The sequence below is a fragment of the Strongylocentrotus purpuratus genome, unplaced genomic scaffold (genome assembly GCF_000002235.5).
Source record: "Strongylocentrotus purpuratus isolate Spur 01 unplaced genomic scaffold, Spur_5.0 spur5_scaffold_6, whole genome shotgun sequence".
Classification (NCBI taxonomy): Eukaryota; Metazoa; Echinodermata; class Echinoidea; order Camarodonta; family Strongylocentrotidae; genus Strongylocentrotus; species Strongylocentrotus purpuratus.
In genome coordinates, this window is record NW_022145612.1 from 20,441,421 (window position 1) to 20,463,662 (window position 22,242).

The 22,242-nt window shown below is 38.2% G+C and overlaps 2 protein-coding genes across 2 annotated transcripts; both read right to left on the reverse strand.

Moving 5' to 3' along the window:
• Positions 1-166: 166 nt before the first annotated feature.
• LOC590861 lies at positions 167-14,399 on the reverse strand. Its single transcript, XM_030972348.1, has 15 exons — positions 14,288-14,399; positions 13,442-13,540; positions 12,440-12,589; positions 11,854-11,945; positions 11,167-11,228; positions 10,268-10,750; positions 9,523-9,632; positions 9,134-9,211; positions 8,520-8,741; positions 7,581-7,745; positions 6,900-7,076; positions 6,351-6,500; positions 5,681-5,788; positions 4,524-4,664; positions 167-4,135 (listed from the first exon to the last, which is right to left on the reverse strand). Exons 1-15 carry the CDS (start codon positions 14,366-14,368, stop codon positions 1,910-1,912), a joined length of 4,344 nt encoding a protein of 1,447 aa, XP_030828208.1. The 5' UTR covers positions 14,369-14,399; the 3' UTR covers positions 167-1,909.
• LOC115929846 (RNA helicase Mov10l1-like) lies at positions 14,394-19,111 on the reverse strand. The gene is made up of 6 exons (XM_030999913.1): positions 19,075-19,111; positions 16,739-17,731; positions 16,299-16,442; positions 15,741-15,926; positions 15,123-15,366; positions 14,394-14,402 (listed from the first exon to the last, which is right to left on the reverse strand). Exons 2-6 carry the CDS (start codon positions 17,638-17,640, stop codon positions 14,394-14,396), a joined length of 1,485 nt encoding a protein of 494 aa, XP_030855773.1. The 5' UTR covers positions 17,641-17,731; positions 19,075-19,111.
• Positions 19,112-22,242: the final 3,131 nt, after the last annotated feature.

Consider the following 22,242-nt stretch of genomic DNA (forward strand, 5'->3'; position numbering starts at 1 on the left):
TCTATTTACAGCTCTCTTTGTCTTCTTTCCTCTTCCTCCCCCTCCTCTCTCTCCCTTTCTCTCTCTTTCTCTCTCTCTTACACCCCATTTGTCTCTTTTTCCTCCCCTTGGCCTTGTCCCTTGCTCACTTCCTGAATCAATGAATAAACAATTAACTCAGTTCAAGTCAAGTTCAAGGCAGTTTACTTGAAATAGTAAAAAATAGAAGTATATACAGTATTTGCATGGAATGTAACCCGATCACCACATCAAAGGGTCTACTTTAAATAGACTGCACCCTTTTCAAATATGTATCTCTGTTCTATGTTTTGGAACTACTGGTATCCCAAAATTTATAATACAAGATTTGTCTCCATGGACAACCTACATTCACTCTGTATTACTTTTTCAGAGCAACCTTAAAATGGTTGAAATATTTCTGGTCACGTGAAGAGCCCTAAACCAATCCAAAACCAATATATTTTTAATGCAGGATTTAATAACTACCCGGTACTTCCCAGCCCAAAGGCTAGAAAGACCTTTAATGTTTGACAAATGCAGAAACTATATGTATCAAACTCAGCCTTTCTTAAAGGCTGAGAAAAAAAGTACATCACTTTGGGAGACCTTTATATATTTGAAATTCTTTGACACTAGCACTTCTTATGTTAGATAACAGTTAGAGTAAATTACGATCATGCGAGTTGATATTACATAGTACTCGTGTATTGCACAATAAACAACAGAGATTGTCACAGTTTAATATACTTCATTAGGTGGGACAACTGTTTCTTTATCTAGCCTCTCAAGCAAAATGTTCTTCATAATGTTTGCATCTTATCAATCAAAGAGCTAGAAAAAAAATTAAAAAATGTTTCGAACAAGAATTTTCCCCCCTATGGCAGTGAGGCAATCAATTTTAGAAAAATCCTCTATCTAAACAACATGTACTACACGTTCATGGTATTCATGACATCACAAAGGTAAAGATATTAGAAATGAACATTGCAACCAAAGATACTATTAACATTTTTAAGTCAATGAAATAATTTGAGTTGTAGATAATGAAATGGCATAGTCAAGCAAATTAATAACATTCAGCAGCATGTAACAAGAAATTCAGTTTGTTATCTACATGTATTTCTTGTTTTTGCAAATATATATTGACAAGTATATTTTTCATTAAAATTTTCATGGGGGAGGGGTGCATATATTTCTGTGGGTGTTTAGTTTATACTTGCAGTCCATGCCACTGTGTATTAAGGTGGTTATAGGTTATATATGGTTAATAGTAACTCACAAAAATTGTGCAACCAAAGGAACATGAAAAACAAGCCTCAGGCAGTGTACCAAACACATCATGTGACCTTTTTTATGATTAGGATGCTACAACAACAACAACAAAATTATTAACATTATCCGATATTTACTGCTAAAAATCAAAACATTATCAATAATTGTGAACACCTTTAAAAAATAAACAGGTGTCACAAACCAATGTGAAATAAGTTGCTTTTCAGAGTTTCAACTAGTATGCCATGCTTCTGATAGCATTTCTATGAAAGACAGTTCAATACATGTACTCTAAAAACTTCATATTGCTTGACTGATAAGTATGTTACATAATGTTGATTCCATCTGAAATGAGCAGTCTTTCTCCTTACAGATCATTTACTTGACATTCATATCATTTAACTTTTAGATCCATACATACATGTAATCAATTTAACTATTGTAATTTATACTTAGAACAAGCTACCCCTCTGATGATCCTGTCTCCTCCTGTACACATCAGTGTGCTCTTTCGATTTTTATGCATTTTTTCCTGGAGGTCATTACTGTGAAACAGTGAAATGGTTGCACCTACTCAATTATACATAGCATACATGGTATATTTCCATCTATCATTTCTCCAATTTTCTGATTTCTATCACTGTCCAAAGTTAAAGTTAGTGGCTAGCAGACCTCTGCCTCGACCTCTTCCTCTGTCTCGACCCCTCCCCCCGCTGAATCCCCTTCCGTTTCCTCTAAACCCCTCTTGATACCCTGGGGAGTGCTCTTCTGGCGTCTGTCTGGGTTTGTGAAACCCTCGACCAAATCCAGGAGACGGATAAGACCTGTACTGATCCCTCTGGGCATTCTGAAATCCTGCATTGGAAGCGATTGGAGGGCTACCTTTGGCTTGTTGAGCCACTCCCTGAGGGGATCTTGGACTCTTAGGACCGGGTCCTTTCTTACCAACGTTAGGCTCAGCAAAAGCGGAAGCACTGGCCACCAGTCCCCTTCCTCTGCTGACGTACTTTACAAAGTCTCCTGTACCTCTGGAATTATTAGACGAAGGTGAGAACTGAGAAGATGAAATTTGTTGACCTTGTGACTTTCCTGTGCTATTAATTTTTGAGTCATTATCACAGAAATTATTTGCAGAGGGTTGGACAGGAACAGCGGTAGCAACTTGAAATCTTGCATTCATTCCAGAATTCAGAGGATGCCCTCTTTTCTCTGGGTTACTGTGGTGATGTCCTGATGCCCAAGAAGAAGCACTGAAGTCTTCTCCTGTCTCTTCATCCGAATCATCTTTCATACTGTTCACTGAAGTGTGATCAGATACAGAGTTAACATGATCTCTTACACGGGACTGTTCAGTACCTTGAGGACTAGATTTACTTGGCATTTGCCTCTCCGTTTCCCTCCATGGCACTTGTCTTTGACTATCTTGGTAACGTCTTGGAGATTTCTTGGAACTGGGAGTTGCTCTTTGAGAATTCCTGTTCCTAACATCACCCTGCTGGCTAACTCTTCCAGATGTTGGATTAGGTGAGGCTGACACATGGTCATCTTTATAGAACACTTCTTCCTCATTTGATCTTTCACTTTCTCTTCTCCGTGTTACTGGTCTAGACCATTCCCTGTCAGAGCCAGAGCTACTGTGATGATTTCTTCCTTCTCTACCTCCAGACCTCTCACTGTCTTGTCGTACACGGGCACCCATACGCTCAGGTCCAAACTGTCTCCTTTCCTTCTCTACTCTCTCTGTAATATCCCTCTCCCTAGAGGCTGTGTCTACTGGCTTCGCTCCTCCGAAGATGGAAGATGCACTAGCAGCCTTGTTAGGACTCTGTTCAATCGGCTGTGTTCTCTTCTGCAATACCAGCTTCTTGCGCTCACAGGGAGGCTCTTCTTTTAAAGGCCGATAATCAACTTTGCCTCCTCTCCTTGGAGGATGCCCTCCTTCACTTCTCGTCCTGCCATTTCTTCTCTTATCTCTCTCATATCCTGATCCTATGAGAGGCATACAAGGAACATCATTTGGAATAGCACTTTTCTCGGGATGAATGGTGTTTGATGGATAGATCTCCTGCGATCCTTGGTCACTCCCAGCTGATGAAATGTCACTATTGATGATGACATGGTCAGGTAAGGGGTCACCAGTGGTGTCATACCATCCTCTACTCGGATCTGTCAAGCCATCTGCGTTTGGAACGTCCTCTTCCATTGGGCACCAAGGCGTGGATGATGTGACCTCTGAAGCATCGCTGTCATAGACGTCCCAGATCTCTGTTGCTTTCTTCTCCTCCTTGCTGACTACTACCTCTCCTTGTTCTAAATCTCTTTTCACATGTTTTACTTCAACAACGGGAGAGCTGCAAGCTGGAACATCACTGACAGTATCTGAAGAGTTGCTTGCTTCTGTATTCGAAACATCTGCCCTTTCCTGTATCACACTTTGTACAATATCCCCGTCATCACCTCCATCCACAAGCCTCTCTACACTATCATCAAAATGACTGTCAGCTCTTCTGACATCGCCCTCTTCTTCTGTGACAGACACTTTGTGTTCTGAATAAATATGCTCTACAGGACTTGAAGCTCCATCTTTTCCCACCTCGCCACTCCCCTTTGCCAAGGAATCCACCTGCACCCGCTCACTTGTCTCAGGTACTTCTATGATTTGCATTGGTTTTTCAACCACTTCCTCATCCTCCTTTGGATGCTCTTTTTCTGCAGTATCTTGGATGCTCTCCTCTTCATCTCCGTCCTTCTCCTCTCCCTGTTGACCGTCCAATCTCTTCATTGTTTCCTCACTTGGTGGCTCACACCCTACATAGGCACCATTCTTCAGACAGTACTTCAGCAGCGCCCTCCAGTAATAGTCCTGCAAAAAAGAAGATGACATCATACAAAAAATACTAATCAACATATCTCTCATTCACACACTCAGATACACTGGGATATGATGGTAAATGCGAGTCTAAAATCATGAAAAGTCACATGGCCAAGATCGACAAGATACTACACAGAAATGACATAACCAATGACCAATAGTTCATTGGTCGGGGCTGATTTGGCAGTGTGACGGCGGTATTACATTGTTTCCATTATTGAAAACTGTTCGTTCATAATGTCTAGTTCCAACTTCACATTTTTAAACAATTTTCTTTCTTTTTTTACCTCGAACAATAAAATCTACAGGATATCTATTTACTGATGTAAATGCAGCAAAATTGCTTAAGAACAATATAAACGGTAGCATTCCAACTTACATTGACAAGAAGATGTGGATTTCCAACCACGATGAGCAAAGCTTGGGGTCGAGTGATGGAAACATTGAAACGTTTTGGGTTGCTAAGGAAACCAAGCTGATGACGGAGGTCAAAGGCCATTAGACTGGAACTTGACCTCACCTAGGGACAGGATTAAGATGAAAAAATAAGTATTTTTCTCACACAAACTTGAATATTGCTGCATATCTTATACACATTTAGTTGTGCAAAACAAACAAAACTAGATGGAATTCGACTGCGCGCAGTCGAAAATGATGCCTCCGTCATAGAGCAATTTTACAAACCAAAACAGAAGAAATTTTTCGAATTCAATTTCAATTGTAATCCATTGACAGGTTCTCAGAATATCGTGATAACAAGCAATTTCTCATATACAGAATAAGCCCTTGACCTTTGACCTTATGAACCAAGAATCTACTCAGTTCATTGGCTCTGCAAGTAACATACTTGACCTAAGTTTGGCGGGAATCCATCAATCGGTTCTTGAGAAAACGCGATCACAAGCTGTTTTTGCATACATAATGTGCACTGTGGCCTTTGACCTTTGACCTCGTGACCCCAAAATCTAATCAGTTCATTGGCTCTGCAAGTAACATACATGACCTAAGTTTGGCAGCAATCCATCAATCGGTTCTTTAGATAACGCGATCACGAGCTGTTTTTACATACCTAATGAGCCCTGTGACCTTTGACCTTTGACCTCGCGACCCCAAAATCTAATCAGTTCATCGGCTCTGCAAGATACATACATGACCAAAGTTTGGCAGGAATCCATCTATCGGTTCTTCAGATAACGCGATCACAAGAACGGGACGTACGTACGGACGGACGGACAACCCGAAAACATAATGCCTCCGGCTACTTTGTAACGGAGGCATAAAAACATCAAATTACTGATTATTCAACATTGAAGGATAGAGAAAAAACACTCTGTCATGCAGCAAAAAATATATAAAAAGAAGAAAAATATTTTATGAAAAGCCCAAGGGTGTGTCCTAATTTGTACTTCATGCAGGCAGTTCAGGCATTACTCAAAAAATACAATACACTAAAGATAAAAATTAATGACTTGACCCCATCATAATGAATGAGTAAATAATGTACAAGAAATCAGTACACTATATGCAAACACTCACAGTAGATATGATGATGACTGGTCTCTCTTGGCCCTGGAACTCTTCAACTGATCCTACTTTGGTGTCCAAGATATCCACACTGTCCAGGAGTAGATTCAGCTTATCAACCTACAAAAAAGTTAAGAAACAATAAGAGGGTAACAAGAAAATTGAAACAAAAGCTTCAGAGGAAAGTAAATCATTCTAAACTGATGGATTGAGGCTTATTGAAGTGATGCTTTAAGCTGTAAAAAAATATAATTTATACTTTAAAACCTTATAAGAACTAAAGAATATATTAAAATGTATGTAATCTGTACCACAAGCCATATGAGTGTAGCCCAATCATTTTGAACACTTAATTTGGGGTTCAAAGGTCATAATTTTCAGCACTGGAATGGCATTTTTATCATCAGACATGGTATTTTATCTGCATAGCTTCTCTCTACCTGGGTTCATAACTGAATACCAAAAGGGATGTCAACATTAATGTGGCTGGTGTAAAATGGGGAAAGGATGTTCAGGTTGCTCCCCAAGAAGAGGAGAGAAGTACTGTCAAGTATTGTTTTTATTTCAATGTCAGAAGTAACAATGAACTGTAAAATGCTTTGATCAGTACATTGTGTACTTGGAAAATGTATTTATTTTACAAAGTTCTTTCAAGAAGTTACATGTATCATTATTAACCTACCTGTTTCCTGTATGGTGTGATGATTCCTATGTCAGTCTCCTTGAGGTTCAGTTCAGAGCAGCTCAAAAGATCCTGAAGGTATGACACTGCCTGAACGGCTTCAGCTGGGTTGCACCAGGATGGGCTGTTCCCTTCCTTTAAATCAGCTCCCTGTTCATGGGAAAAGTAAAATTGTATTAGAAGAAATCCAGAAGAAAATTATCAAAAGTTTGTGAAATAAGGTAATATCAACAATTCAAATAGCATTTTACAGAGATTCATTTATATAATTTTTCAATTTTTTATTAAAAAAAAATTGTTGATGCATTTTGATGCTGTGTGAAACCCAAGCATTTTCTTTTGCTAACAAAAAGTGCAACAAAGACCCTGTGCTCATTCAGTGAGATCTAAGAGCACATTTTTTTTGGTCACCCATTAGCACAATTTTTTATTTATTTTCTATTAGAAAAAAATATTGAGGGGGGGGGGGGTTCCTCCAAAACAAACACAAAAAAAAACTAGTTTTCTCAGAAGGCCACATCATTTTAGGGAAGTCCGTTTTTATCATACCTGGATCCCATGAAAGAGAATGGGCAAACCATTCTTGTTAGGGAGCTTGTCCCAAGCACAAGCCATCTCTCTCATCTCGATACTGGCACAGGCATTGAGCTCGTCGTGGTAGAAACACTGAGAAGGAAGCTTCAGCAAGGCAGGGTGGGATCGGTAATTGTTCACAAGCTTTGTTACCTAAACATTGAAAGAAAAGAGAGAAACCCTTTGATCATCATTACAAGAAAAGTAATGATAATAGTGAATACTTGCTGAGTTGTAGTAATTATTGTCCCCCCCCCCCTTGGGATTCTAGTATACATTTTAGATGAAATGTTTACTTGACAGGAAGGTGGAAGACTGTAGAAGGCATCTTCTGAACAATGCTTTTTTTGTAAAACCAATTACTATTAACATATTTGAATACAAGTATTATTTCATATTTTGCAGGAACCCATCAATAGTATTTAAGTTATCATGTGGTAATCCTTGGGAAAAAAAACTAACAGATGTGGGGAATACATGTAGTATTCTATCTCATTTACAAACTCAACTATACTGTCTCTGACAACAAGCATTTCTACCATATTGACAGTTTTTACTAAACGCTAATTACTGCCAATAATAGGATTCACTTTCAGATCAATTAAGGTTAATGGAATCTGATTTTATGATATGAAATAAACGCATATCTAGACTTACCAGCAGTGGATTGTAGCCACCATGGTCCCTGAATGTTTTGCTATCTCTCTGATACATGTCTCGTTTCATCATTCTCTCTAGCAGTGACTGCTCTAAGCCTAGTTCACCAGCCTGAGAACTGGCTAAAACCGGTCCTAACTGCATTGGATCACCGGCTAGAACAGCCTGATAAAAAGCATTAAAGATTGAACTATCAAGTGATGATCAAGGTTCAAGTTTGTTTTTTTAATTGAATTTCAATTCAAATCATTATATATGTGTACTTCAGACAGATAATAATCATTTTTTCTCAAATTATCCAGGAAACAATATGCTAGGAAAAACATCTTGAAGATATGATGGAACCAGAAATACCTTCAGTGTCAGAGGAAGAATTAAGGATAGATTATTCTCTCCTAAATAAAGGATAACTGAAATATTTTACTTGTGAATTTGTGAATAGCATACAGTTTTAGATTTCAAGATATTAACTTACATAGACTTAACAAGGAATGAGTAAATCAGAAATCAGTTCTATATTAAAGATAAAGGCAAGTTCTGGTAAAAAAAAGAAGAAAATGAATTCTCACAGAATCAAACTGAATGTTTAAGATTACAAATAAATGTCATTTGCCAAACGGTTTTGGTAGAAAATGTATACTGGCTGAGTAATGAGCATAGAAAGATTAGGAAATCAAGGTTAGTAGCCCGGACACCATTTGTGCAGTCCCATAAACATCTTTCAGTGTACAGTGCTTGTTACTCTAACCAAGACTGGGCCAAATTTATTATGATTTTGATGACTCCAGTACACACCAATACTTACATGTTACATGATCAACTTTTTCTGATCCATTCCACACCTTTTCTTTCACAATACAATCGGATGACCAGAACTCACCTTTATCTTTAAGATATACGACAATCAAGATTAATACATGTAATATGTTATCCACTCACTTGTCCATCAGGCCCAGCAGCTAGCCCTAAACCAACAAGAGCCTCGGGTTCAGTGGCTTGCCCCGCCTCATCTATTATGACATGAGTGAAATGACCAGGTTTCAACCCAAGCGAATAGAACGATCCCCCTGTAGAACAAGTGCTGATGATGATCCTATGGTGTCCTACAGCTTGAAGCTCTTCTCCATTGCTGCAGTACTGTAGGATGCACTCTGGTATGTTCTACAAAGACAGAACAAAAATAGAAAATAGGAAATACTGTAAAGAGATTGCCTGCTGACAAACATGATATGTTAATGATAAATCTATTGCCAAGAACGGTATATTTTCATCTTTCGATTATTTTTTATAACCATCTATGGCAGACATCATTTGATGAACTAATGCAAAATACATGAAGAGAATAGCAAAATCATACACATGCAAAAAGAAAAAAAATAACTTAGCAAAGGCATCGCATGTTTCCCTCTGAAATAATACAGGCTTAAGTACATGTAACTTGCATGGGCAAAGAAATAATTTGATGTACTGTATATGTACATTAGGTTTTGAGAATCAGTGCATTTACTTTCTGTGGATATCAATTCTTATATGCAGTTAAAAGTAACCCTTACCACGTCTGACCTTCGGAAGGAATTCAGTCTGACCATGTCTATTTTCTTCACCGCACCACTCTGATGTAATCTTTCGGCCTGCGGAGAAAAACGAATATCAATCAAAGTAAGATTCCATGTTTCACATACTTTAACACTGAAATACACAGGTAAAATCAAAGGAAAAGGGTGTAATGCATGCATCAGGTAAAGTCTTTTCCTTTCAATACCATCTTGTCTTGAACACCACAAATCATAAAATTATGCTCTTCATAAACTCTTCATACCCCTCGAATTAATTCACAGGTCATGGGTAGTACCTTTAGAATCTTGAAACAATAACAAGTGCAGTGTTTTTTCTCCAAAGATATACAAAAAACAAAGCTTGAATTGACTTTGTCATGACTTACCAAGAGATCTGCAGCACTGTTGGAGGGTGTACAGGCCAGGATACGACTTGATGGTAAATGGTGGTGAATCTGCAGAATAGTTTCCACTACAGTTATCGTCTTCCCCGTTCCTGGTGATAGTCAAGAAATAAAAATATAGACAATCGTTAACAGTGGCATCATAATCTAGACGTTCCTCTCATAGTCATGGCTTCAAAAAAAGGGCGAGAATCATTTCAGGAATCTTTTTGATTCCTAATCCTAATCCTAATCCTAATTTTTTGGCTCCTAATTCAAATGAATCATTACGGCTGATTGAAAAGACAAGACCACTTCTTATCAGCTGTGAAAGGCCTTTCAGGAATTTAAAACTGATACTGTCATACCGGTACTTGAATGTTAGACTCTGTGATCTCACTCTTTAGAAATACTTATATTGTGATTGTGAAACAAACAAAAATTTAAAATTGATTTAAAAAAAAAAAAGGATCTGAGACTTTTGTTGTATAAAACAAATGACGCATGTTTTCAATTATTCATTACAGGATCTATCCGCTCTTGTTTAGGTTGTTTTAGCACCTATCGTACCCAGCCTGACAGCTTTGTGCGATAGATACATGCAGCCTCTACTCAAGTGCAGATAGATTGTATAATGAACTCATTCGAATGCATCATTTGTATACTATATAAACTTGTGAACATTCTGAAAATGTATCAAACTAATATATTAAGATGTTTTAAGTGGATCAGGGTGAAAGGTACTTACCTGGAGGTCCAAATAGGATGTAGGGAGTTGGTCTACCTTCTCCTTTGAGTATTCTCATGACGGCAGACCTCTGTCGAGCATTCAGCTTATTGTTAAAGAACTCTGCCTTGTCATCACCATCACCACTCTCTGTCATCTCCAATGTAGTAGCTACTCCATCCAAAAGGGCATTGGGTACAAGAAACTTGGGTTCTTCAGAGTCTTTGTCAACCCCTGAGGATTTCCGAGCTAATCGGATGTCCTGGCTGGCATCTGTTCCAGTAGATCCTGTGCTGCTCTCGATGGTGCTTTCGAGGGTACCTTGTGGCTGTGAGGACTCTTTTGTAGCACTTGTCCCTGATGGGAAGTGTCTTTGAATGTTCTTTGGAGTGGGTAGCTTGATGATAGTCCTGGGACGGCCTGGATACACAACTGAACGTTGGATGATCGCAAAGGTGATCTCCACTTGCGGGGACTTGGCTCTCAGCTCACTTGGAAACAGGACTACAAGAAAAAAGGAAATAATTTTCATAAATAAACAAATACATATCATCAAGTCTAACAATAAAACTTGAAGTGAATAACAAGTCATATGCTGAGATTACACAGAAAAGACACTTTGATTAGAGTGTTCTGTTGTCAATGATAAATAAAACTGAAACCATAGATATTCACATGAAATGAGGTTTGCAAAAGAACAACAAAAGTGTATGCTATGTATATTCTTTCTCAGGTGAGCTACCAAGAGGTATTCCATATTATATACTAATGGCTAATTCTTTCTCCATCCATATCTTGCCTTTTCATTAGGACGTCTCTATGCATTGTACTGTACTGACAGCAAAACAGCTCAACCAAAATCTGAGGAAGACACTGGTCAAATAATACTAATACCATCATATTTTTGTGAGTGTACATACCTTCTTTTCCTAGGTTGATTGTTGCATACTCAGCGGCTTGGTGGCATCTTCTCAAAGGTGTTCTGAAATTATGAGTACATTTTTTATTTAGATTGAAGTACAAGAAAGAAATCCCACCTACCAGTAGCAAATAATGCCACCTGCCTAGATGAAGCTCAAAATTACCCAATTGCTAAACAAATACATGTACAACATAAGTTAAAGTACAAGCAAAAGAATAGGGTCACACTCACCATCATCATTTACTTCCAATAGTTCATATAACTTGCGGCATAATGTCTCTCTATGCTTATAAACAATTATGTTTTAAATCATATCAACGTGAGCACTGCTTGTGTCTGCCAAGTTATAGCAACACATACATATTACCCATTTCCCACGGAAAAGTAACTTTTTGTATACAAATAATACATCTGTCTTTTCTTCCTCATTCTTTTATACATTGCCAGCAAAAGAAAATAATGTTACAATGATCTCCATCAAGTAATGTTATAAAGCTTTCAGTAGGAAGTTCTTGTAAAAAAAAAAATAATAACAAAGGTGCACATCTTTTAATATTAACATAACACATACTGAGAGCAGCAAGATCCTGTTTACACATAGTAATTACCTTACTGGCTTTCAATTGATGATATATGTATTGAAAGAAATGTGGTCGCTATAGCAGGCATGCAAGTATACCCTTACCTTGAGATGGTGAACATCACACTGAATAGCTCTGCCCCATAAGAATCATGGAAATGAGGATGGAATTTCAAGAGGACATCTTCACCATGCACCTAGGAAGAGAATTATCAAGTTATCATTTGTTGGAGTATCAGGGATAGTCTTATCTAGTTAAACAGACATGTTTCTTATAAATATCAATGATGATCACTAAAAACTATTGCTGATCTATGAAGTATGCTAGGGTATGCCAATATCAGATGTATCATGCTATGTTTTTAATGTTACACTGAAATGTGAAACAACATGATTGTAAGTGTGAAACATTTATTTATTCATTTATTTTTCTGCAAAAAAAAATGTAACACATATTTTGTAAATCATTGTGTTTTCTGACCAATAAAACTTATTAAGATAAAATAAAAAAAATCAAATTTTTATCTTCAGACCAAAAGATAGTGAATGACATCCTTTGTTACTAAAGTAACATAGACCAACCAAAAAGTACATAGTAATGCAATATACGCAAAAGGTGAGTGGCCTACTAAAACCAGCATCAACTCTTTTCCAGTCTTGTAAACAGCATTTAAAATAGAAAAGTATTTACCTCATGGACGAATCCTTCATATCGTGGACTGTTTGGGTTTGAGTAGGGCTCTGTCAAGATGACTTTATCCCCAACGAGAACAGAAGGTCTTCCTTCAGCTAGACCCGGTACCTCTAAGGATAAGAACTCCCCTCTAGGTCTCATACTAGCCTACACATCATAATCAGATTTTAAATCTTAAAATACTAGATAATGACTTTAATGAACTAAAAGATAATACTTTATAGTTTGGTCTTATGTATCCCTTCTTAACAATGCTTTTCCTCAGAGAAAACTGTCATCTCTACTACCTATCACACTGTTTTCCAGTATGAAACTGTACACAGAGACTAAGCATTACTACGAAAGAGTGATAATACTGAGAATGCCATATCTTCTTAAGTGTGTACGTAAGTCCTTTAAAATCATGTTCAGGGTTCCCACTTGGACAGGGTTCCCACAAAAATTTGAGAACTAATTTCCATGACTTCCCGCAACCAGGTAAGTACATATTGTTGTGGGTTGCGGCATCCAAGCGTTGTAGGAATACCAAATTTTCCCATGACTATGAGAACCCTTCTTAGAGTCCTCACAAAATCTGCATTAAAATACAGTCAAACCTGCCTTAAAAATGGTTTCTCATTAAAACATGTACTATAGGAACCTGTCTACAAAGACCACCTGTCTCCTAAGACCACTTTTTGTTTTTCCCTTGGGTGGTCGCTATAGACAGGTTTGACTGTATTATCAAACGTCGTGACACACCTACAGAACACTACTGTAAACGCTGTTATTTTCGAGCGATTAATTTTTCGCGCTGAGTGATTTTAAAAACATATTCGCTGGTCATGTCATAAGAAGTCATGTTTATATTTTCGCTGGTTCTAAATTTTTTGCAGAATCCGCAAAAATTAATGTACCGCAAATATTTCCACGTTTATAGTATCTCATCCATGCTCATATAACGCTTCAGAGAAAGGACCTCTTGAAAAGTTCACTATCAACCATAATAGGCGAGCTTACCCTTTCTATATCAAATTCTCTCATGTCTACTTCCATCTTCAGTTCTTCTATGTGCAGCAGTGCTGAGAAGTATGTGGAGTAGTTCTCCAAGCTCAGAGCCTGCAAACAAACAGTTTAACATGACAATGAAAAAACTTGCTTTAGCAAACAAGAGAGACATCATACAATGGATAAAATAACCTTTAACTTCTGTTATAATATTTAGGTGTATGCAACTTCTATATACTTTCACTTCTTTCCTTGATAACGAGTAAAGACCTATGATTTTTTGTAACTGATAGTCAAAAGTTCAGTTCAGTTTCAGTTTATTTTATTTTTGCAAGGCACCAACTTCAGCCAAAGGCTGTTCTTCTGTAGGTCCGTGCGCAATATAAAAATTACATGTATAATTGTAAGATAACAAATATCATAACATATGAAATATATATTAAAAAACAACAAAACAAAAACAAAAACAAGAACACAAGTATACAAAGAAAAATGAATATGTACACACACCAAGATACTACCCCCCCCCCCAATTCTTTCCAAACAGTGTTTATTTTTGGGGCAGTTCTAAGGTTTTATGAGCATTTCTCAAGCTATAATGATATTCTTTAATAGTCAGTAAACTATTCTTGTATTTTAAGCTATTAAAAAAATTGGATCGGTGCACAGGGTGTTTATAGATCACATAAAACCACACACAGTGCACCATCAAGTCTTTCTGATTGAGACTATAAGATAAACATGGGTAGGGAGGCTATCTGGGAGGGCAGTTGAGAAAAATATTAAAACAAATGTTGTTCCTACAGAGTATTTTTATTACTTTTCTGTCTCTCACACACATTCTGGGTTACTGTTTACCTCCTTTAATTGTGGAATAATTTCAGTGATGTCCCTCTTTTCTGCATACCCCTCTTTCAGCCGTTTGCTGACTGGATACATGGCAAGTTTTACTGGAAGATTTGGGTTAGAAGTTCTGTGAAAAAAGATGAGGATTAGAATCAAGATGAGAAAAATGCAGAGTGAAAATAAAAGTGATTATTGAGCAACAGATATCACGATTGCCTGGAGCAGAATATGTGAACCTCGAGTGATGGAATAGTGAGCAAGATAGAAGTTCTTTTCTCTGAAAATCATTCTATTTTTTTTAAAACTTCATAATGACTCACAATGGAAGGAAGAGTTTCACAACAAAATAAAAATTTACATGTAACCATAATTCCTGACAAAGTTAGCTTGTCAAACTACACAGAATACCCACTACTTTTCCTGCTGAAATAAGGATGTTTTCTATCACCAATTCTTTGAAACACCGACAACAGGTTTTAAAATTCCTGGCTTAGCTAACTGATCTTACATAACATTAACATAACTGCCATTGGCATTTTGGCATGAGACACTATTGCATATTCTCTTAACCCTTTAGCTCACACTAACACTAAATGTAGGTTCTACTAAAGTAAACAACCACAAAAAACCTTTCCTAACCTAGCTCGTCCAAGTCTTGGTACCCCCCCCCCCCCCACAGTATTTTGCACCCAGACACAATAATATATTTTGTATACACTTCAATTAAACACCATAAATCAGATTTACACTACACAATTCTTGATTAACCTGCTGATCAATCTCTTTATTACAGCCCAGTTCCATTCAAACCAATACCAAGAGATTATTTATCAACACTTCACCTTACACCATTAAAAGGTTCCTGCACAACACCATTCCTGACTAACCTGGCTAGACGCACACCAGGTAACACCGCTGGTCCTTTTCCACTGGACGTTATGGCAAATTCTTTCATCCATTTCTCCTTACCGCTTAGTCGGCCAGACGTCTGCAGGGGGTCGTTGCTTACCTGGACAGTAATGGGTATTGGACGGCTGATAGAGCAGGTGTCAAAGGTCAAGACAATCTGGCAGGCAGATTTTCCTACGCTCCTGTAAAGGCAAACAAAAATTGATAGAAACAAAGAAACCACCAATGTTTCAAAACATAATGTATAAGTTTTTATTTAGAAGGCCTTACTAGTATTCAGTATTATTGTTGTCCAAGTGCTAATGTAGATTCATTTAGTCCACATATGAAGGGCACGCTTGTTTTATATATCATATTCAGATAGCAATCCTTGAAATCTCCATGTATTTTAACCCTTCTGATGCCATCAAATGTAATACCTTATCACACATAAAAAAATTGTGCCTCTTTCCACTTTTCATTCAGAAAAAATATTGAATACATGACATCAAAATATAAAGTAAATGGTTTGGAAATTCCAGATAGCAGTGAACAGGTTGATCATTGAACAACATACCTTGCTGTGACTGCTACAGTGAGGCTGATTTTGCTGCCAGATTTGATCTCGATGGATTGGTTGCAGCAGCTCAACCCTGCGGTTTTCTCCACACCCTCTGCACCACCATCGATGGCAAGATTTAAGTCACTCAAAAGGCACACTGCTTCAGCTCGTATAAGCTTCTGCGTTTCTTCACCTGTGTTTCTGATAAGTGTTCAGACAGAATATATATTTAGCAAAACCGAATAAGCTTCTGTTAAAGTTTTGAATTGGAGGATATGATAAAATGGAAATTTTCGATCAACTACAACACATTGGAAAGAATAATCTTTCACCAAAATAGATCACAAGTCGTATACAGAAAAAGAATGAAGGTTTGTGACATTAAGAAGTAAAAAAGTGGATAGTGTACGGATGATGGTCCCACTCCTGCAGACATAATACACTCAAGTGTCTTGTATGTTCAATATTTCATCTTAATTCTATATTTATCTTGACAATGTAGATGTGAAACCTTCCTTTATATAAGGTAATATTTCCTTTGTTAACCCCTCCAGTAACTCCTTCCAAGCTTACCTAACATACACTGTTACCCTTTTCTCTTGTCCGATGCACATCCTGCTAAATTCTCCGCTCACAGTCACTGCTATACCGTTCTCTTTTGTCATCCGCTCTCCTTCTTGAAAGCTGTGGGCAGGAAACTGTTTGGTGAGGACCATCCTATTAAAGGAAAATAGTTAATGACACTTTCACGTGTGAGAAAACAATGTGCTTCTATAACGCAATAGATTTGTTTGTCAGAAAGTCTTCAATCTGTTAATATTTCAATGAATTTGCAAGTTCATCAAGAGTCTTTTTCTTAGTTGAATGCATTTGCTAAAACATTTAAATAATTATATTTTAATCAAAGTATCAAACCAGTTTGTCTTATTGAAGTATGAATCCTTATTTTCCAAAACAATTAATGAACATTTACTTTATAAATAACTAATCAAAAATAAAATATCTAGAACTACCTTTCTTGTTTCTTTAAAGAGACCAAGACAGCTCTCCATTTGCCCTTGCTCTGATCTGATTCAATAGCGTTTCCTTCCACCTGGTCATCACGCTTTGGTACATAGTTCAGCTCACAGGCCCTCCTGGAGAAGAAGATCGTTCCATCTATGAAACCATAGCCTGGGTACACGTGAGTCACAAACCCCTTGAAACGTTTCTCCCGCAATGGCCGAACAGTCTTGACAACTTTGGCTCCTGTCTCGACATTCCTTGTCATTTCAGCAATCAGCCAGTCTCCTCTGTGAGGCAAGAAGCCATAGGGACATGCATCTTGATCATAGAACAAGGTATCATCCAGCCATCCTGATGTCCTCTCTGTCTTGGTCACCTTGCCGATATGCCATTCTGGTTCCTCTGTACCTCCCTCACCATCTTCCCAGTTTGCTTTGGAGATGACGACTTCTGTAGCCCTCAAACCAACATCTTCATGTTCACCAGACTCTATGGTTGCTTCTACCGGCAAGCCAACTTTGGGAGTCATGTTATACAGTACGGCATCATATCTGAAGTGGATTGAATTGTCTATGAGTCCATAGTCCCCATAAACATGGGTGATCTTCCCGTTGATAGTGCTTGTGGTATAGCTTTGCTCTACTACACTCTTGTGCGAATCATCTGTTCCATCTCCCACCTGGAACTGAACAGACTTGGGATAGCTTGTTTGGGTATTACTTGGTGCAGTGTCTTGACCATATTGTGGTTGAACATTTCCATCATAACTGCTGGAGTAACAGGGATAGCTGAGAGGAGTCTCAGTGCCTTCAGATCGGGTATCAGTACCTGACGATTCATCTGACGATTTCTCCTTTGGATGACTGCTACTCCAAACATGCGCTACAGCTTTTGATATCGATGAAAACATCTTGCAGATCAGTTCTTTATAGTTATCACCCTAGTACTTCAGCAAAAAAACATCTGGTAACATGTGGTGTTGACATTGTTGATGGACTAAACTGTAGATTTAAAAGACACAGCAGAAACAGAAACATTAAAAAAAAAGGATTTTCTTAGTAGGGTCTGGTTCACAAACGTGGAAGTTAAAGTGTACCAATCACCTGATATATAATTTGTGTATAGTGGTCTACCGGTAGATAGAATGTATAAAATCAACCTAATTTGTTTTAACCTGGTTTATAGATAAAGGATTAAGGAGAATGAAGAAAATAATGGAAAACATTTGATAACAAGACATACATGTATAGCCCAGGCTAGGCTATAATACAAGCCTCGCACGGAAGGGTTCTGAACCCCAAGTCAAACTTGGGTTCCATGCCTAATCTAGGTACATGACAATCCACACGTCCGCGATGCATCTTTTTGGCACTGCACTCCTAATTCACGATAGATTTCGAGTGCACAGACAGGGCTGTGTTCAAATCGTTAAAGCGCTGCTTACATCATCGAGACGTGGGGAAATTCCACTTCGTCTGGTTCTTGATATTTTTAAGTCTTCAATGGGAAAAAGGTTGATTCCTCATCCTAACCCGATCTATCCATATTGTATCGTTGATTCAACAAGGCGAAGAGAAAATATGCATGCGCTGTAGTGGCGCAGCAAATATAATTATTCATGATATGGACCTTGAGCGCCATTCGCTCGAAACTGCTGAATATGCATGAATCAAAGAAAAAGAGCCATTCTCAACCTCGTGCATATTCAACAATTTCGAGCGAAGACTTCTTCAAAGTTCAAATTGTAATTTCAAGTTGTTGGACAGATGCCCAGAGGAGTCGAAAAACAGTGTAAGTCAAAATTGTAATTACTAGACCTAGAGACTAGAGTCTACCTCTTCACATTATGAAAAAATGTGACCAAACTCGCTGTTTGAATCGTTTTCCTATGTGGGCTCTGGAGCTCCCTCCCTGGACTCTGGAGTTACTCCAGAAGAAGTGACAATTGTTGAGAAACCAATGCGTATGGCACAATAAAGCACACAGCCTGTTGGTGATACAACAGTATGCTAGTCTAGTGCCTACAAACAAACATGTACTAGGCTCGGCCTGGGGAAATCCCGGTATCATGCGCGTGCGTGCACATCATCTGGATTGACTTTGAGTTTTACAGGAGCGCTAGCGCTAGCCACGCCGTGCCTGCCCCTGGGTCCTGCACTGACGGCGGGGCAGCCAGGCTGCATATCATTAGGAATCAACTCAACACACGAACGATTCAGCAACTGTAATACCAATCTTAATAATTTAGATTTACTTTGGCTTACTTTGGCTTACTCCTCTATCGGTACATGTTATAGCTGATGTGGAGAGAATATCAGGCAGAAGGTCTACCAATAATATTTACCTCGATCATCTGAGCTGCTCATCCCGAAACTTCATCATGCACCTTTTCTGAGCTGTTGTTAAAGTAAACAGACAAATCATAAAAGAAAAAGAACTTTCCCCAAGGTTGCTCTTTTTGCGGAGTTACGTCAAAATAATCAAAGAACAAGCCAGATGCCAGCGTGGGGGGGGGGGGGGGTACAGGCGCGAAGCTAGGATTTTATTTCAGGGGGCGAAGCGTGCGACGCTCCCTAGGGGGTGAGAAAAGGGTGTGTGCAGGGAGGGGGAATTCATGTCTTTGACGTTTCATTAAATTATAGAGAAAGAAGACGATTCGATGTACCGTTCTCGACTCTTAATCCTTATCTATATTCATGTTTCCCCTCCCCCTCCCGCGCGAAACGCGGAATACGAAGCTTTGACGTTTCACTGTAGATTAGAGAAAGATCAGGCGATCGATTCACTTTACCGTTCTCGACTCTGAATTAAAAAAAATGTTTCTCTGTCTGCTATTTTTTCTACCTACGTCCTCTTACTTTTTTCTCTTCTATCTGTTTTAGTGGCGTTTTGGGGAGGGCGACGACCCCCACCGCCCCCCGGCTACGTGCCTGGGGGGGGGGGGGACTCAAATATCGGGCCAGATGATAGCATTTTGCCCCGGCATTTTGCATCCTTTACAGATATCGGCAGTGAATAGCTACTGTACAAAGCAAGATACTAAATATGGTTATTCCTATAAAAGGTTTTGAAGCCCAAATAGGCCTACATGTTATTGTGTCGAGACTGTGGTCATGACACTTTATTAACATTAACCTTAATATGTTTAATTTTGTTGTTGTTGACATTTTAGCATTTCAATCCAATCAGATATTTTTTTTAATGGACAAGTCCAAAACAATGGAATAGCTTGAGAGAGAGAGAGAGAGAGAGAGAGAGAGAGAGAGAGAGAGAGAGAGAGAAAGAGAACCAGTGGAAAGATTGGGAAGTGAGTAGGCCTAAATAAGAAAGGAATTACTGTCAGGTGCATGAGTAGAGGGTTAAAATCCCCCACCCTCCTCAGAAAATGACTGATTTGATCTATTGTGATTTAGAGTACACATGTTTGTCTTTAAAAAAAAAGAGGGACAAAAAAAAAATCAAAAATTGAAACCGTGTCCATTTATAGTATAGAGTTTTCCTATAATCTCCGACATTTTTTGTTTTTACCTCTGGGCATTTTTGCCTCTGGCATTTTAACTTCTGGTATATTTACACCGAACCGTATAAACTTTACCTCTGAAATCTAGATTTCAGACATAATAATAATAATAATAATAATAACAATATTTATAAAGCGCAACATATCCATCTCTAGAGATGCTCAAGGCGCATACAAATAATTTAAATTAATATTCAACATAAATTTAACAATATGCATTGAGCATCAGGTGAGTTTTAAGCCCAGTTTTGAAAGAAGAAAGAGTGTTGGCCGTCTGGATAGAGAGAGGTAACTTATTCCACAAAGAAGGAGCTGCTGATGCAAATGCTCTATCCCCTCAATTTCTTTTGGTACGTATTTCTTTAAGTCTAATATTATATGATGAACGTAAACCAGAACGACCTGCAGAACGTGCCACACACGGACGCTTTTCTCTCTCTTTTTTTTTTTATAAAAAAGGTGAGGAACCATTATAAATTGTATCACACTATATTCCTATGCCCCGTTCTAAAAATGCTCCTTTCAGAAATGATCTCGAACGTGCAATGCCAATAAATTCAATATGGGTTTATGATGCAAATACAAGTTTCATAATGGGGCGTGACCATAAATCGCGCTTGTAGCTAAAGGAACCAAGTTCAAGAGAACAGTTCCCATTTTATAAAAAATAATCGGCAAAATTTCATTAACTTGTTATACCAGTTACCACCAATGGAAGAAGAAACCTAAAATGACCAATAAACGTGTCTTCTTCTTTAAACAAAAACACTGTAGTCTAGAAAGAAAAGAGAAAAACATAGTCAGTTTGAACGAAAAACAAATGGCAATCAAACGAAATCAAATAGTTGGTGAAGACTCCCTTTCAGTGGAACACCAGCAATAAAACGGATCATCAGGAGATCGCGAGAAGGAAATAATATTACAACTTTCCAAGTTTTTGAAAGTCAAAACGGGGAGAGCAGGCCTTTATACTAGGACAAATATTATAAACTTTAAAATGGCCTCTTGTAACGTGGCATACCTCATATCACAAAGGCTAGACTAAAAACTTGGTTAACATCTCAAACTATCTCAAGTGGGGTACTTTTATGAAATGGCCGCTTCGGAATGTATAACCGTGTATTTAACGGGGAAGACGCGGTGAGGGGTTTTCGTGGACCAATGGATCTGAGATTCATAAGCTATTAAAAAAGGGAAAAGGAAGAAGGAAAAGAAGAAGAAGAAATAGAACAGAAAATGTGATCAAAAACTAAATTTATGAAGAGTACGAATTTACAAATAGTACACGAAAAAAAAAGAAAAAAAAGTGAAAGGCGTAAATATTCTCAAAAAGAATGATACGCCGATAAACACCCCCCCCCCCAAAAAAAAGAAAAAACATAATCGGGGATTTTTAGACAAGGGCACATATCAAGCCGGCTACTAACTAGCGGGACATAACTGAAAACTTCAAGTAAAACTAAATGGCAGTTCACTTAAATAGGTGCGGAATATGTTAAATTTAAAGGTATACATTATTGACCTTTGTACGAATATATATTTTTTTCTCCTAATAAGTCTTCTTCGAATGTAAGATATAGCATCCCGAGTAGTAGGAGGGGTCAAAGTTTTCCGTTGTATTGATGTTATCCATTTTTCCCGCGTCCTAGTTCACCCTCCTGTGATCACCACGCCCATTTACCCCACTCCGGGCCCCACTCCTAGACCAAGGCCCCGCCCCGTCAAAAAATATGGTTAATGTCGCCGCTCATCTCATGCGACCTGCTCTGACTCATGAATTAATACTCTTCCTTCACAAGAATAAAACCAACACCTACACTCAAAAGTAATGATTAATTTCTACATCTTACGTATCTTTACATTTCATAATGGTCCTACCAATCTTTGCCGACGCCAAAAAAGCGACAGAGAAATCGCACATTGTATTAACATGCATGCATACACACGCGCCAGATACCACTGCTAGAGCTTTTATAACCCCAAAGCTTTGAC

Coding starts and splice junctions, on each gene's coding strand:
- LOC590861 (XM_030972348.1), bottom strand. CDS start 14,368: ATGTATCCAGTCAGCAAACGGCTGAAAGAGGGGTATGCAGAAAAGAGG. Junction 7,746..8,519: donor CTGCTGGGCCTGATGGACAA/GTGAGTGGATAA, acceptor GCTTTTTATCAG/GCTGTTCTAGCCGGTGATCC. Junction 7,077..7,580: donor GTGGCTACAATCCACTGCTG/GTAAGTCTAGAT, acceptor TTCAATGTTTAG/GTAACAAAGCTTGTGAACAA.
- LOC115929846 (XM_030999913.1), bottom strand. CDS start 17,640: ATGTTTTCATCGATATCAAAAGCTGTAGCGCATGTTTGGAGTAGCAGT. Junction 16,443..16,738: donor TCTTTAAAGAAACAAGAAAG/GTAGTTCTAGAT, acceptor TTCCTTTAATAG/GATGGTCCTCACCAAACAGT. Junction 15,927..16,298: donor AGGGTAACAGTGTATGTTAG/GTAAGCTTGGAA, acceptor AACACTTATCAG/AAACACAGGTGAAGAAACGC.